General features: G+C 40.4%; 1 protein-coding gene across 3 annotated transcripts in view; it reads left to right on the plus strand.

Annotated features, from left to right (window-relative positions):
* The window catches only part of tecpr2 (tectonin beta-propeller repeat containing 2), a 114,645-nt gene that overhangs the window by 9,395 nt on the left and 88,313 nt on the right, over nucleotides 1–16,937 (plus strand). For all 3 annotated transcript variants that reach the window (XM_073039707.1, XM_073039708.1, XM_073039709.1), the window contains 3 exons: nucleotides 3,293–3,421; nucleotides 12,118–12,249; nucleotides 13,589–13,746. In XM_073039707.1, the coding sequence (XP_072895808.1) occupies nucleotides 3,293–3,421; nucleotides 12,118–12,249; nucleotides 13,589–13,746 (419 nt within the window). The remainder of the gene's footprint in view (nucleotides 1–3,292; nucleotides 3,422–12,117; nucleotides 12,250–13,588; nucleotides 13,747–16,937) is intronic.

Consider the following 16,937-nt stretch of genomic DNA (forward strand, 5'->3'; position numbering starts at 1 on the left):
TAAACAACCCTCCAACTTTCTGTCATTCACATGCCAATCAAGGAATCTCTTAAATCTCCTTAATAGCTCAACCTGAACCACCACACCTGGCAGAGCACTCCAGACATTTACCATTCTGTTTTTTTTCCAAACATACCTCTGACCTTTCCCTAAAACTTCCTCCGCTTACATTAAAAGGATGCCCTCTGGTATTAGCCAGTACCATCTTGGGAAAATCTTGTTGGCAATCTGTGATTTTTATCTTGTACACCTCTATCAATTTGCTTCTCCTCTTCTTTCGCTCCGGAGAGAAAAGTTTGTTCAACTTTCCCACATATGACGTCTTCTCTAATCTAGGAGACATCTTCTCTCCACTAAAGCTTCCACATCCTCCTTGTAATGAGACAACCAGAACTGAACATAATACTCCCAAGTGTGGTCTAATCAGAATTTTATAGAGCTGCAACATATACTTGTGGCTCTTGATCTCAATTCCCCGAATAATGAAGGCTAAGACACCATATAACGACTTAACCACCCTCTCCACTTGTGTGAAACTTTGAGGGATGTATGGATGTAGATTCCATGATCCCTCTATTTCCTCACACTGTCATTAACCTTGTGTTCATGTTTAACCTTCCAAAGTGTGTCACTTGATACTTCGCTGGATGAGCTCCATCTGCTACTTCTCAACCCAACTCTGCATCTTTTCAATGTCCCATTGTAATCTACAACAACCTTCCATTCTGCCCACAGCACCTCCAACCTTTGTGTCATCTGCAAGCTTACAAACCCACTGCTCTACTTCTTCATCAAAGTCATTTATAAAAAAAACACAAACTTCAGGGGACTCGAGAGAGATTCCTGCAGAACATCACTAGTCGTTAACCTCTAGGCTGAATACACTCTGTCTACTGTCATCCTGAGTTCTGTGAGCTAGCCAAAATCACTTTAAATGGCTGCTTACCCACTATTTTTTTTCTGGTAATCTATTGATCCATTCAATTTCAACCAGCTTTATTCTAATGCTATTTCTGTAAATTAAACAGTTGTTTTTGATCCAAGATGTCCTCTCAAATGCTTTTACAGTGACTACTTTTAGGTGGGTTTTACAATGAGGTTATTTTTTTGAACTTGACTGACTAACCTTTTACTGGATCCAATGTAGCCTGTTCCTTGACTGGCTCCATATCGTACTGCTCTAGGAAACTATCCTGAATTTGTTCTAGTAGCTATCTTTTTCAATGTGATAAAGATTTAAAATCTTCCATTATTATTGCACTGATAATTTTCTTTGCCTGTATTATTTGCCAATTTATATCCTTTCTGCAGAGTGACTACTATCTCAAGGTCAGTAATAGATAAATTATCAGAAGGTATTCGAAGTGATAGGATATATAAGTAGTTGGATAGATGGGACCTGATTAGGGATAGTAAACATGAATTTGTGCATGGTAGGTCGTATCTAATCAATCTTACTGAGTTTTTTTTAATAAGGTTACCAAAAAGGGTAATTGAAGGAAAAGGAGTGGATGTTATCGCATGGATTTTGGCAAGGCCTTTGACAAAGTTCAACACGGGAGGTTGGTCCAGAAGGTTGTCACTTAGCATGTAGGATTGAAGTAGCCAGTTGGATACAACATTGGCTTAACAGCAGAAGCCAGAGTGTGGTAGTAGATGTTTGTCTCTGTGACTAAAGTGCTACAGGGATTGGTGCTGGTTCCATTGATGTTTATCATCACTTTTAATGATTTAGATGGTATATGTTACACCTGATCAACAAATTAGCAGATGACATCAAGATTAGGGGCATAATGGTTTGTGAGGAAGACTATCAAATCTTGCAGCATGATTTTGGCCAGCTGGGAAAATGGCAGATAGAATTTAATACTGTATGAGGTGTTGCACTTTGGGAGGACAAACCTGAAAGGCTCTAAGGTATGCTGTAGAACACATCCATAATTTCTTCATAGTGGCACCACAGGTAGATAGCAGGCAAAGAGAGCTTTTTAAAGTATAGAAATTGGGATGTTATGGAGTGCTGTGTGCAGTTCTGATCACATACCTATAGGAAAGATATGAATAAGCTTGAAAGTGTGCAGAGAAAATTTACAAGGCTATTACTGGGACTTGAGGACCCAAGTTGCTGAGAAAGGCTGAATAGGTTAGGATGTTATTCCCTGGAATGCGGGAGAATAAGGGGCGATCTTATAAGAGTTACACAGAAGATTGGCAGATATAGATAACATGAATGCATGCAGGCTTTTTTTCTCAGGATCTGTGAAATTAAAACTGGAAGTCGTAAGTTTAGGGTGAAAGGAGAAAAGTTTAAGGAAAGACTGAGGGGAAACTTCTTCACTTGAGTGTGGTGCAGTTGTGAACAAGCTGCCAGCAAAAGTTCAATTAGGTTCAGTTGTAACATTTAAGAGAAGCGTAGTCATGTACATGTATGGAGGGACATGGTTGGGGTGCAAGTAGATGAGATGAGGCAGTAGATCAGGTCGACATAGACCAGATGAGCTAAAGGATTATTTTCTGTGTGTAGTGCTCTGACTCTGTCCAGCCACAACTCCAACAGCATCATCTTGATTTTTAACCTCCGTCCATATGGACTCAGCATCTTGTGAGGTTAGATATCTTTTGTCACAATTGTACCTCTTTTGTTTCTATCCTACCAATTTTCCTTCCCACCTAAGTCAAATGTGAATATTGCCCGATTTGATTCCCTTTCAACATTTCATCTCCATTCCCATCTTTGAGCCATCAGTTCATTTACCTTTTTGTAAATGCCCAATGCATTAAGATACAAAGCCTTTAGGTGAACTTTTTTCCTGTTGCCTTTTGATTTCTCTGCTGCTATCTTACATTCTACAGTTTCTTTCATCTTTATCCCTGTTTCTTTCTCTTTAATGCTCCTGCTTTTGTTGTATTTCTATGCCGTTGCTTCTCAGCCTTCTGCAGTAAAAATACAGCCTACATGAGTGTAATCTTTTTGCTTGGCAACCATTTGTAAGGAAATCAGCCATTTGTTAATTTATCTATCGAATATCTGAGCAACCCAAACAGCTAAGAGTTCAGGGTCTATGCACAAAACTGCTGTTTTCTTGCTATAATATCATTATTAATTCAAACCAGGTTTATAGTTGGGTGCTTCATTTCAGTAACAAATGGTAAAGAATGTTCTCAATTCTTCATTTGGTTTTAGAAATGTTTATCTTTATTATCTGCAATATCTATGGATTTATATAAATTGGATCAAATAGCCTTGTATGCTGTTTATGAAATCTAGTTTTCTATTTCATTCCAATTTCAGGGTAAGACTGAGGTTATTAGAGTGGTGAAATTGTTGGCTTGCTTTGATGACCTTGTAGCTGTTGGGACAGCTTCAGGAAGAGTGACACTTTTCCAGTTGGTTTCCCGATTGCCTGGAAGAAACAAGCAGGTAAATAAAATGTGTTTATTTCTTTCACAGTCTTAAAAATAAGTTTGTATGTATTGCATTTGCTGAGCAATGCTAATGAAACTTTATCAAAGCCAAAGCAGTTTAATGCTGTTTGTGAAATCTGTAACCCTAATGGTCCTAGAGCCATACCGCTTGAAAACAAGACATTCGTCCCATCATCTCCACTCTAGCCAGTGAGTACCCATCCACATTAATCACACTTTTCAGCTCTTAGCCCTTAGTCTTTTCTGCCTATGTGATTAAAGTGTTTGACATTTCTTAAATGCTCTCAGAGACTTTCCTTCCACCAGTGCACTCAGACCGGGACTCGCCATTCTCTGGGTGATAAAGGCTGGCCTCAGATTCCCTCTATATCTTTTACCCCTCTCCCTAAATCTATGCCTATATATTTATAGAATAACTCTAGTTTTATTTCCCTCAGATAAGGGGAAAATGTTTCCTGCAGTCTATTCCATCAATACCACTCACCATTTTAAATAGCTCAATTAAATCCCTTCTTAATCTCCTCCTCCAGGGAAAACAAACCTAACCTCTCTATTCTCTCCTCATAACTAACATAGACATAGGAGCCGAATTGGGCAATTTGATCCATCGAGCCTCCTACACCATCCGATCACGGCTGTTTCCCCCCCCCCCCCCCCCCCCCCCATTCTCCTGCTTCTCCTTATAACCTGTGATGTCCTTACTAATCAAGAACCTATCAACCTCAGCTTTAGATATACCTAGTGACTTGCTCTCCACAGCTGTCTGTAGCAATGAATTCCACAGATTCACCATCCTCCTGTTCCATCCAGACAACATCCTGGCTGTCTCCAGCACTATCAATTCTATCCTAGAGTGTGGAATTTGATATCCCGGCTGAGCTTGACACCAGTGTTTTATAAAATTGGAGCATAAGTTTCATGCTGTTGTATTCCTGCCCTGTCTAATGCAGGTCATTGATCCATGCACATTACCCATCAGTATAGTCACTCCAAAGATCTTTGGACTGGCATACTGGGGTTCCTCTGTTCCTTCATACTCCCCAGGGCCCCACCATTCTTTGTGTATGACCTAGCCATATTAGTTCTCCCAAATACTTCACCTCACATTCATCAGGGTTAAAGACCATATTCCTTCTCTCAGTCCATCACATAAGTATGACCCTAGAACCTAAGTCTGTCTTACATTGTCAGATACTCCACTGGTCTTACCAATCATGCCCCCCACAGCCACTTCCAAGTCATTCACATATATTACAAACAGCAAAGTTTCCTGCACTCCCTGACACTCATCATCAATCACAAAAGCAGCCTCTGTCCCCGGCCTCTGTCTCTTATTGCCAGGTCAATTTTGGATCAAATTTTGCTGCTTCTGAGCATTTTGCACCAAAGCAATTCTTGATAATATTTGGGAAATATGACTACAACCCTATTTTATCATGTCTCTGTTATTTAACTTCATATGTTCCCCTACCTTGTCTTTTCTGTTAGGTGATCTACAATGCTTCTGCAGCAAAATGAGAACACCTTTGTTTTTCTAGTCATATAGCTCATTGAGGAGCCTTTTAGCAAACCCTCTCTTAATACTGAATCATGCACTCCTTGAATAACAGCGCAATGTCACTTGCCTTTTACATACCCCTCTGTCAATTCTGGGATACTAAGTTGCTAGTCATGCTCAGTTTTCAATCATGCTTGAGTGATTGCAAAATTGTTATAGTCCCATGTGTTAATTAAAGTTCCTCTACTATGTGAGTTAGATTCCTTATACTAAAATGGCTGTAGTTTAGTTTTGAATTCTCAGCATGTGAATTTACCTGCTTATTTTGCTTACTGGATGCAATCACCAAGAGGAGAAAAAGCTAGGATAGTCTGAATATTTACTTTGAGCCCCATTGTCCTGCCAACTCAATTTAAACTTTCCCCAGTAGCACAAGCAAACCCCACCACTAGGATGCTGGTCATCAGGCGCAATCTGTCCCTCCAGTCCCACTTTCCTGAAATTGTCCCAGTGATCTAGGAACATAAAGTCTAGTCTGTGGTACCAAAATAACCAGAGCTTACAGTCTTTGAGGTCCTGCTCTTTAAACTAGGTTTCAGGACTTCATCCTTTCTTCTCCCTATATCATCGGTACCAATATCTATCTGAACCACTAGATATTCACCCTTGCCCTTTGAGTTCCTGTAGGTGCTCTGAAACATAGTTAGACTGTGAAACATTAGGAGTCTTTTTTTTGCAGCCACAGAAACACTTGTATGCATCTCTAATAAGATCCTCTAACACAATCACTCTTTGTCTTATTCCTCTCTTTTTGGATGAGATGCCCAGATTAAATTGGGGAAAGTATGTTTCTTGACTGTTTTAGTGGATTTTCTTCCAATTTCCTTGTCTTTTAATTCTTCTGGTGGTCTCTTCACATTAGGCACTACAGCTAAAATGGACTTGTTTCTTCACCTCCAGGCTTTTTGCAATTGGAGTGTTAATAAGAAATAAGTGATCTGATTTACAGACAGACAGATATACTTTATTGATCCCGAGGGAAATTAGGTTTCGTTACAGCCGCACCACCAAGAATAGTGAAGAAATATAGCAATATAAAACCATAAATAATTAAATAATAATAAGTAAATTATGCCAAGTGGAAAAATAAGTCCAGGACCAGCCTATTGGCTCAGGGTGTCTGACACTCCGAGGGAGGAGTTGTAAAGTTTGGTGGCCACAGGTAGAAATGACTTCCTATGATGCTCAGTGTTGCATCTCGGTGGAATGAGTCTCTGGCTAAATGTACTCCTGTGCCTAACCAGTACATTATGGAGTGGATGGGAGTCATTGTCCAAGATGGCATACAACTTGGACAGCATCCTCTTTTCAGACACCACCATCAGAGAGTCCAGTTCCACCCCCACAACATCACTGGCCTTACGAATAAGTTTGTTTTAGTCTTTTAGACGATTTGTGCCCTCGTCTTTCCTCCCCCAATAAGTTACTAAGTTGAGGATTCAACCTCTCCTTCATGAGGGGAGATGTACTGTGGTGTTAGTTATTCAGATGTGATGTTAAAACCTTTGGCTTTTGACTGTTCAGTTATTAATGAATCCCAAGCACACTGACAAAGGGCCTCCAGTAAACCAGTCATGTGAACAATGTCCTTTCCTAAAATGCTGCTTACACAACCTTCTGTGGAATGGGCCAGGGAGACCAAGGTTGTCTTTTGGGTCCACTTTAAATGGGAGCCCAAACATGAGAGGAAACTTCTTCACTCAGAGGGTTGTGAAGAAGCTGCCAGCATAAGTGCCACACAAGCTCAATTTCAATGCTTAAGTGAATTTTGGATAGGTACAAGGGTGATAGGGGTATGGAGGATTATGGTACTAGTGCAGGTCAATGGGAGTAGGCAGTTTAAATAGTTTTGGCATGGACTAGATGGGCCAAAAGGCCTGTTTCTGTGTTGTACTTTTCTATGACTCGAGATCTTTGCCCTCTCATTTTAAACCTATACCCTCCAGTTTTTGACTTCCCTTCTTTGGGTTGGACTGAATGATTTTATGAATCTCTATAACTCAACCCAGAGCTTCTGGCACTCTAGGGAAAATAGTCTCAGCATATCCTTCCCTCTCAACTCAGACATTCCTGTCCTGGCAATGTCCTCATGAGTCTTTTCTACACCCTCATCCATCTTGTACTCATACAGCTGTAAACATGACATACTTGTACTCATTGCCCTGATCTTTGAAGGCCCACATTCCAATGTGGTCTTCACTAATCACTAAGTTGCTGCATTCAGGGGAACTGTGAAATTATATCCCAAGGTCTCACAGTTCTACAGCACTCCCCAGGCCCTGCTGTTCACAATGTATATCCTGCCTTGGTTTCATTTCCCCAAATGCATCACTTTACATATCTAAGTTAAATTCTGTCTGACTTTTTTGACCTCTTTCGCATTTGATCCAGAACCTGTTGTAATCCTGGACAGACGCTTTCACTGTCCACTACACCATAAATTTTGTGTCATCCAACGCTTTAGTGTGATACTCATTGTTGGTTGTTCAGTGTTCTACCAAACTATTGCAAGGTGATACTGCATAAGGCACATGAATTTTGGCAAGCTTATCATCAGCCAGCAACAGTAAAAGCCACAAATGGGATTCTGGTGAAATGGGCATAAAGTAGAAGGTATACTTGCATTTCTCAATATTTCTCCTAAGACATATTGAATAATAGAAAGAGGAAGGCAGCCATACTATCTGCTTGTGTGTTACTGAGAGTTTGAAATGCAAGGAGGTGGCATCTACTTATCAGATGGATGGGCTGATGAAATCTAGATAAATATTGGCTTTTTGTCCTTCTGGTCCAACTAAAGACCGTTTGTTCCTCAGACATGCCTTTAGTTATCACTGTTGCACAGTATGCAGGAGTCCTCTATCATGTGTAAGTCCCTGGCTGGTGCATAATAAAAGATATCAGATCCGTCCAGGCACCTGAAGCATTTGCTAAACCTGTGGATTGCTTGCTTATCAGGAAATCCTGCCTTTGCTTTTGTAATGATGCCTTGAGCATACTTGTGCTTCTCATAGTGTCATTGTCAAGTTTTAAAGGTGTATCACTTGTTTCTCTGCAGTCAGCTGTTGGGTGTGGACTAGCCACCAGAAAAGTTTCATGACAGTTGCCCTGCAACTTTGTACTTGTATCAGAATCTGGTTTCACATCACTGGCATATATTGTGGAATTTGTTGTTGTTTGGCAGCAGTGGTACATTGCAATGCATAATAATAAAAACCATAAATTACAATACAAAGTGTATATTAAAAAAATAAATTAAATAAGTAGTGCAAAGAAAGAGGGGAAAATACCAAGGTAGTGTTTGTGGGTTCATTGTCCATTCAGAAACCTGGTGGTGGAGAAGAAGAAGCTGTTCCTGAAATGTTGAGTGTGTGTCTTCAGGTGATATACTACCGTCTTGACAGTATTAGTGTGAGCAGAGCATGTCCCGGGTGATGGGAGTTCTTAATCATAATGTTTGAGCTGTGCCTACCCACGCAATTGTGGGGGTAGAGAGAGTAGAGCAGTGGACTAAGCACATGGCCTTGAGATGTGCCGGTGTTAATTGTCAGTGAGGAGGAGATGTTATTTCTAATCTACACAGACTGTGGTTTCCCACTGACGAAGTCAAGGGTCCAGTTGCCGAGGAGGGTACAGAAGCCCAGGTTTTGGTGCTTGTCAATAGAACTGTTGGGATGATTATGTTGAACACTGAGCTATAGTCAATAAATAGCAGGCTGATGTAGGTATTGCTATTGTCCAGGTGATCCAAGGCTGAGTGGAGAGCAAGTGCAGTGGTATCTGCTGTAGATCTATTATAGTGATATCTGCAGAAGTATCTTCCTGTAGTTGCTCGTTGGCTGCATCTCAGTGAGATCAAAAACCTTCAGTATGTGATGTGTCCAAGATAAACAGGAAATGCACTTTTTTTTCTTTTGCCACGGCTGTGCAGTTAATTATGCCCAGCATTTGCAACAAGCAAAGTAGAGCGAAGAGCTGAAGCCTTTATTTCAGACAAAATTGCTGCATTTATTTGGCAAAATAAGTTGTAAAGTAAGACGTAGATGCCTTGTGCATGATAATGTGATTATAATGAGGTCCCTTTGGAAGGTTATTCAGATGCAGTTATTGAAACTTTGACATTCACTGAGAAGGACTGCTTCCAGTTTTACAGCATATCTTTCCCATCACTAGTTGTGTTGCTTTGCATATTAGTGCTCATACATTTCATGGAAGCTCAGCCTTCCTTTGTATTGTACGACAAAAGTGTATTCTTGCAAGCCAGACCCCTCTCTTGATACCCCTCTTTTCCATCCCCACCATCTTCCTCCCTCAACTCTTGTGTAGTTGCAGGCACAAGACATCTGCTATTCATGAGATTTGTGCTGTTTTTCATTATGGCTCTCTGAGTTCCGCAATAGAAGAGTCCTGTGGTAGAGAGCTGCAAGTGCGATTCTCAAGTGGTCTTTACCACAAGAAGGAAGTTTATACACTGAGTTCAAATTTAACTCTAGCAAGCTTTGGAGATGATTTTGTGAACAGTATTTAAATATCCCTTCTGTGAGGAAAGCCTTTTGCAGTAACTACAGTTGAGGTACCTCTTTCTGGGGGTAGCTGGGATGTCTCCTACATAGAGACACTGATATACTCAGTGTCAGGTTAAAACACATTCCAGGTTTAATGTCACTGGCGTACGGTGTGCAATTTGTTCTTTTGTATTAGCAGTACATTGCAGCACGTAATTTCTTTAAAAAAAACTAAATGTAATAAATAAATAAATAAATAAATAGTGCAGAAAGAGAGCAAAAAATTAGTAAGGTAGTGTTCATGACTTCATCGTCCATTCAGACATCTGATGATGGAGGGAAGGAAGGTGTTTCTGAAATGATGAGTGTGTGTCTTCAGGTTTCTGTATCTCTTCCTTGATGAAAAGAGAAGATGCACTGGGTGGTCCTTAATGATGGATGCCATACTTTTGAAAGTGTCCTTTGTGCTGGGGGAAACTAGTGCCCATGATGAGGTTGACTTGAGTTTGCAACTTTCTGCAGCTTTTTCCAACTCTGTCCAGTGGCTCCTCCATACCAGACACGGGTTCAACTAGTTAAAATGCTCTCCATGTTAGATCTATAGAAATTTGGAAGAGTCTATTGTGACATACCAAGTCTCCTGAAGCTCCTAATGAAATATAGTTGCTGTCATGCTTTCTTTGTAATTGTATCAATATGTTGGACCCAGAATAGATCTTCAGGGATGTTGACACCCAGGAACTTGAAACTGCTCACTCCTTCCATTGCTGATCCCTCGATGAAGACTGGTGTGTATTCTCTCAACTTCCTCTTCCTGAAGTCCACAATCAATTCCTTGGTGTGACTGACGTTGAGTGCATGGTGGTTGTTGCTACACCATTCAATCAGCTGATCTATCTTGCTCCTGTGCACCTCGTTGTCACCATCTGAAATCTGCCAAGAATAGTTATGTCATCGGCAAATTTATAGACGATTTGTGCTTTGGCTAGCCACTGAGTCGTGGGTGTAGAGGGAGTAGAGCGTTTGTTAGTTGTAGAGCATTTGACTCCCTGACTAATCTCAAAAGTTAATTCCTATCATATGAGTGTTTAAATTTAACTCCTCTCTCTTCAGGAATTAATCTCCCCCTCTTAATTTTTCAAGGAAAATGCCACCAAGTTCAGAATTTTTTTTTTGTAGAAATACACTTAATAAACTGTTTTTTGCCAACCTTTTCCCAATTTTCCTTTGAACACCCCATCGAGTACAGCTGTAGAGGGTAAAGTTGTAGATTTTTTAGCACTTAATACAGGGAAAATCATCCCTTCAGTACCTGTGCCAATTACACCTGGTCCAGGGACAAAGTCTTTATCTATATGAATGAAAAGAAGAAAAACTTATTTACTTTGTTACTCTGCTAAATGTTGTCGTTATTTTTTTCAATACTTTTGTATGTTTCAAGTGTGATAGCTAACCAAGCCAGAGACCTGGTTGAGCTGGGCATAGTGTGTTCTTTGGGTTGTTTTGTTAGCAAGCCAATACTGACCCTCCCCAGCCTGATACCACTTGCATCTAAACACAAAAATACAACTGCAGATGCTGTGGATCAAAGAATACATACACAACGCTGGAAGAACTCAGCAGGTCAGGCAGCTCCTCTACATCGGCGAGACCCGACGCAGATTGGGGGACTGCTTCATCGAGCACCTCCGCTCCGTCCGTCACAATAGACAGGACCTCCCGGTTGCCACCCACTTCAACTCTGCCTCTCATTCCCATCTAGATATGTCCATACATGGCCTCCTCTACTGCCATGATGAGGCCAAACTCAGGTTGGAGGAGCCTGGGTAGCCGTCTGGGTAGCCTCCAGCCTGGTGGTATGAACAATGAATTCTCCAATGTCTGGTAATTCCTTCCCCCTCCCCCTTCCCCTATCCTAGGTCCCTCTCTGCCTCTCTCCCCTTTCGACTTTCTGCTTCTTTATCTCTACAGTTCTTTCATGCTTATCCCCTCCCCCCTTTATCCTTCCTCTGATTGGTTCTCCACCTGGCGCCTCCAGCCCTTCCCCCTCCCCATCTTTATTACTGGGCTTCGGCCCTCTCTTCCCCCCCCATTCCTGATGAAGGGTCTTGGCCCGAAATGTTGGCTACTCTTTTCTCACGGATGCTGCCTGACCTGCTGAGTTCTTCCAGCGTCGTGTACGTACCACTTGCATCTACAAGGCTCCTTTCCACTGGAGATTGGGTTCGCTTCAATCAGGTGGTTGCTGTTGGCAGATCCGCAAAAGATGCATTTGCTGCAGGCAGAAAACTGAGTATCTGTATTTTAAAGGTTTTATTCAGGGTTCAGCAGTTCTTGTGCTTCTGTTTTGCAAACTTTAAAAAGTACTTGGACAGATAATTGATTAGGAAGGGTTTAGAGCAGGGTTTTCCAACCTGGAGTCCACAGACTCCTTGCCTAGTGGTATTCGTCCATGGCATAATAAAGGTTGGGAACCCCTAGTTTAGAGGGATATGTGCCAAGTCTGGCAGCTAGGACTAGCATAGATAGGAATCTTAGATGGCTTGGACCAAAGGGCCTGTCTCTATGTTGTTTGTCTCTAAGACTTCTGTTTTTGATTCATATTTACCAGATAATTTTTCTCCACAGTTGCGTCGATTTGATGTTGTGGGCATCCATAAAGGTAGTATTACAGCACTAGCCTGGAGCAGCAATGGAATGAAACTGTTCTCTGGGGACGATCAGGGTAAAGTTGTTTATGCTGCTGTGGACCTGGATCAGGTAATGAATCCTAACAGAATACATTGTGAACTTCTAGATTTATTTTTTAAATGTTTGATAATTGCAGCTGTTTACATCAACACCTCTTTTGAAATAAGATGCCTCTAGAAGTTAGAATTCTCAACACAATTAAGATAGGCATTTAAATAGACAAGGCATAGAAGCAGATAGTCCTATTACAAGCAAACAGGATTTGTATAGATGGATAGAAATGGTCAGTGTGGTTTTGATGAGATGAAACATCATCTGCACTGTACAACTCTGACTCTTATCTAAATTAGACATCAACAGCAATGGAAAGGAATGTTTTGCAAAAATTTGAGTTCAGAAAATTATCAAGTAATTATGGTAATGAAAGAGATTCAATGGATTTGCAGAGGATTTTTTTTCTGGTGGAAGAATTTGGCACAGGGGAGCATTATTTTAAAATTGGGAGAGGACTTTCAGAAGTTAATTCAGATCAACTTTTTTCACATGAGGGGTGATTGAAATCTGGAATTTTTTGTTTTCCTCCATTGCCATCCTTTCAGACAAAAAAACTGCTAGTTAAACTAGACCTTGTTACTGAAAGCTTCAGGGGTATAAATTGAAATACATATCAGATATAATCTAATAGCATTTTGAAAAAGCTGGGGGTTGACTGGCAGTCCTGTACTACTACATGAGCAATACATGATGTATTTTGGTCTGAAGATAGAAAACTCATTTCATCCTGTACAATTCCACAGCAAAGATTAATCATTGTAACAAAATGTCAAAAGTTTGCCACAAGCAGGTTCAGTGACTTTGTTTCACAAGTTCCTAAGTAATTTATTTAATTTGTGATTGAGTGACTGGTAATTCCTGATTTACATAAGAAATTTGAAGTTATTGATTATTCTGACATATAACTATGCTAGGCAGATACAAAAGTCTTCAAGTACAGTCATTGGATAGGGTGGGGAGATAGATTAGACAAGGGTAAATCAGTGCAATATGCATTTTTTATATATAGTTTTGTTAAACTATGTATAAGATTCAATAAATGATAACTAACATGTAAAAGGTTAATCCAAGATCTGCTATTCATCATCTGATAATCATTATAATCTGAATTGAAGTTTCACGATAACTCTGATCTTGCCTTAATGATTTTTGTGCTATTTTAATATATGAATATCTTAACTTGCTCATTATTCATTTTGAGCCACAGTCAGTGTGGCTGATTTGCACCCCCCCCCCCCAATTTCAATTGTGTAACTCTCCTTGCTTAAATGTACTAGTGCATATATAACATTTAGTTCCTAATACTAACTATGTGTCATGTATAATTTAATTGTTGTATTTGGTTTTCCTCTAGGGTGTTTGTAGTCCTAGTGTGATACTAGAAGATGCATCTTCTATTGTACAGTTGGACTACACTCAGAAAATACTTCTTGTTTCAACTTGCCTGCGCTCTATTCTCATTTATACTGAGCAAAATGTTATCAAGCAGGTTGGAAGCCAGCCAAGGAAAATGTAAGTGTGCAGAGTTTTAAATAATTAAACTTTTATTGAGTATAATTGTTTGAGGCATCCAAGTTGATGATCATACGCTGTACCCATAGGTGTGATCCTGTCTATATCACAGTGGTGCAGTTTGTAGAATTGTTGCCTTGCAGTTCCGGTTACCTGGCTTCAGTCTTGAGTGCTGGTGCAATCTATTTGTACATATGATTGCCTGATTTTCATCCAACATCCCAAACACATAGAGGTAGTAGGTTAACTGGCCACTGTAAATTTCACTGCTGTGTAGGCAGTTGATAGGAATATGGAGAGAATAAACTGGAATGGTGTAAATGGCTGTTTGTTGTAATGCAACGGGTGAACAAAGGGGCCTTGTTCCATACTCATGACTCTGTGACTAAGGCTACATCCACACTAGACCGGATAATTTTGAAAACATCGGTTTGGCGTAAAAACAATAAGCGTCCACACTAAGTGTTTTTAAAAATATCTCTGTCCACATTGAAACGGAGATTTCAGTGAATCTCTTACTGCACATGTGCAGGACACATCTACCGAAAACAAGCGACACGTTTGGTGTCGAATCTCGCCATGAAAGACTTGGTGCGTGTTTGTTCAGTTACAGACGAGAAAAACTTAAAACGACGGACAGCTGTTGGCTCTCGCGCAGGAGGAATTAAAAGTAAAAAAAAAACAAATACTGGAGTGTATGGAGGCAATCGACGGAGTTCAGGGACAGTATGAACCGGCTGACGACGAACATTGAAAAACTCTGTTGCATTAATAAAGCACCTTTGTTAAATGTGTAAAACATGCCTGCATCAGTGTTATCTTGTATTTCCATAAAATGTTACATTAGGCTGTTTACACATCTATTGTTAGAGAAGTATTTGCATAAATAGGTAAACCTATTTACAAGCAAGGACAGAAAACAGGGCAAAGTGAGTATACTTATTTATTCAGTAAGTTATGGGTCAAAGTATTTGAGTACATTTCTAACTCTTCTGGCTGCAGCCTCGTTGCCGTCTGTTCTGAAATTGTTAGGTTGCATTCAAGAAAACAATGAAATGGCGCTCTGATTTTCAGATTTTCAGATTTTCAGATTTCTCCAGTTACCCCGTCCACCTTGATCTGCCCAAGCGATATTTTCAAAATTACACACCCTGGAAAGCGTTTCTGAAAAGCTCCGGTTTTGGGGGATGAAAACACCGTTTTAGTGTGGATAGAGGGTAAAAACGAAGAGAAAATGCTTCAGTTATGGATTTATCCAGTGTAGTGTGGACGCAGCCTAATATAAAACTTTTGCAAATACTTTGAAGTAATAGCCTAAGCTGCTTTGCCTGCTTAATTGCCAATGTATTACACCTTTAATTCAAAATCCTAGGTACCTATACTTTGCTGATCACAGCAGGGTATATTGTAAATTGGTTTATTATTGTCACATACATTGAAGTACTGTGGAAAAAATTGTTATGCTTTGTTAATACAGATCATTTCATTACAACAAAACATGGAGGTAGAACAAGAAAAACAATACCAAAATGCAGAATAAAGTGTTACAATAACAAAGGAAGTGCATTGCACATAGACAATAAGGTGCAAGGCCAAAACAAGGCAGATAGTGAAGTTATGAATGTTTCTGTACTAGAGGACCATTCAACAGTCTTGTAACAAGCTCTCCTTGATTCTGGTGGTAAGAGCTTTCAGGATCTTGTAACTTGCTCCTGATGGGCGAAGAGAGAATGTCTAGGGGGGATTGAGTCTTTGATTATGCTGGTTGCTTTACTTAGGCCTATCTTATTGTGATGGTGCATCTTCAGAAATTGTGGCAAGAGGACTGGGTTTGGTTGTAATACCACTCGGACTTTGACAACCTTTTAATAAGACTATACAATATAGGAGCAGAAGTAGACCATTCGGCCCATCGAGTCTGCTCTGCTATTCAGTCATGGGCTGACCCAATTCTTCCAGTCATCCCCTCTCCCCTACTTTCTCCCCATACCCTTTGATGCCCTGGCTAATCAAGAGCCTATCTATCTCTGCCTTAAATGCACCCAATGACTTGGCCTCCACAGCTGCTTGTGGCAACAAATTCCACAGATTTGCCGCCCTCTGATTAAATGAATTTCTCTGCATCTCTGTTCTAAATAGATGTCCTTCAATCCTGAAATTGCGCCCTCTTGTCCTAGACTCCCTCACCATGGGAAATAACTTTGCCATATCTAATATTTATTACACACTAAGGATGCTGCTGCCCATGAAGATAGAGCATAGGACATAGGAACAGAATTAGGCCATTTGGCCCATCAAGTCTGCTCCACCATTTCAGGATGGCTGGTTTATTTCCTTCTCAACCTCATTCTCCTGCCTCCTCCCCATAACTCTGTGCCCTGACTAATAAGAACCTCTGCCTCGAATGCACCCATGTGACCTGGATTCCACAGTTGTCTATGGCAACAAATTCCACAGGTTTACCATTCTCTGGCTTAAGATATTCCTCCTAATCTCTGTTCAAATGGACGTCTCTCTATTTGGAGGCTGTGCCCTTTGGTTTGAGATTCCCCCATCAGAGGAAGCAGCCTCTTCATATCCACTTTATCTAGGCCTTTCAACATTTGATAGGTTTCAATGTGATTTACCCCACTTGTTTTTCTAAATTCCAGCAACTACAGGCTCAGAGTCTTCAATCACTGCTCATGTGATAACCCTTTCATTCCTGAAATCATTCTCAAGAACCTCTTCTGAACCCTCTCCAATGTCAGGACATCCTTTCTAAAATAAGGGGCCCAAAACTGCTCACAATACTCCCAAATGAAGCCTCATCAGTGTTTTATAAATTTTCAACATTACATCCTTGCTTTTATATTCTAGTCCTCTTTAAATGAATGCTAACATTGCGTTCACTTTCCTAACCATCAACTCAAACTTCAAATTAACCATTTTGGAATCCTGCTCAAGAACTTGCAAATCCCTTTGCACCTCAGATTTTTGAATTGTCTCCCCATTTAGAAAATAGTCTATTCCTTCTACCAAAGTGCATGACCAGCCACTTCCTGACACTGTATTCCATCTGCCACCTTTTTGCCCATTCTCCTAATCTGTCTAAGTCTCTGTTTACTTGATACTATCTGTAAATTTGGCCACAAAGCCAAGAATTTCATCATCCAGATCGTTGACATACAACGTAAAAAGAAGCGTTCCCA

The sequence above is a fragment of the Hemitrygon akajei genome, chromosome 3, assembly GCF_048418815.1.
Source record: "Hemitrygon akajei chromosome 3, sHemAka1.3, whole genome shotgun sequence".
NCBI lineage: Eukaryota > Metazoa > Chordata > Chondrichthyes > Myliobatiformes > Dasyatidae > Hemitrygon > Hemitrygon akajei.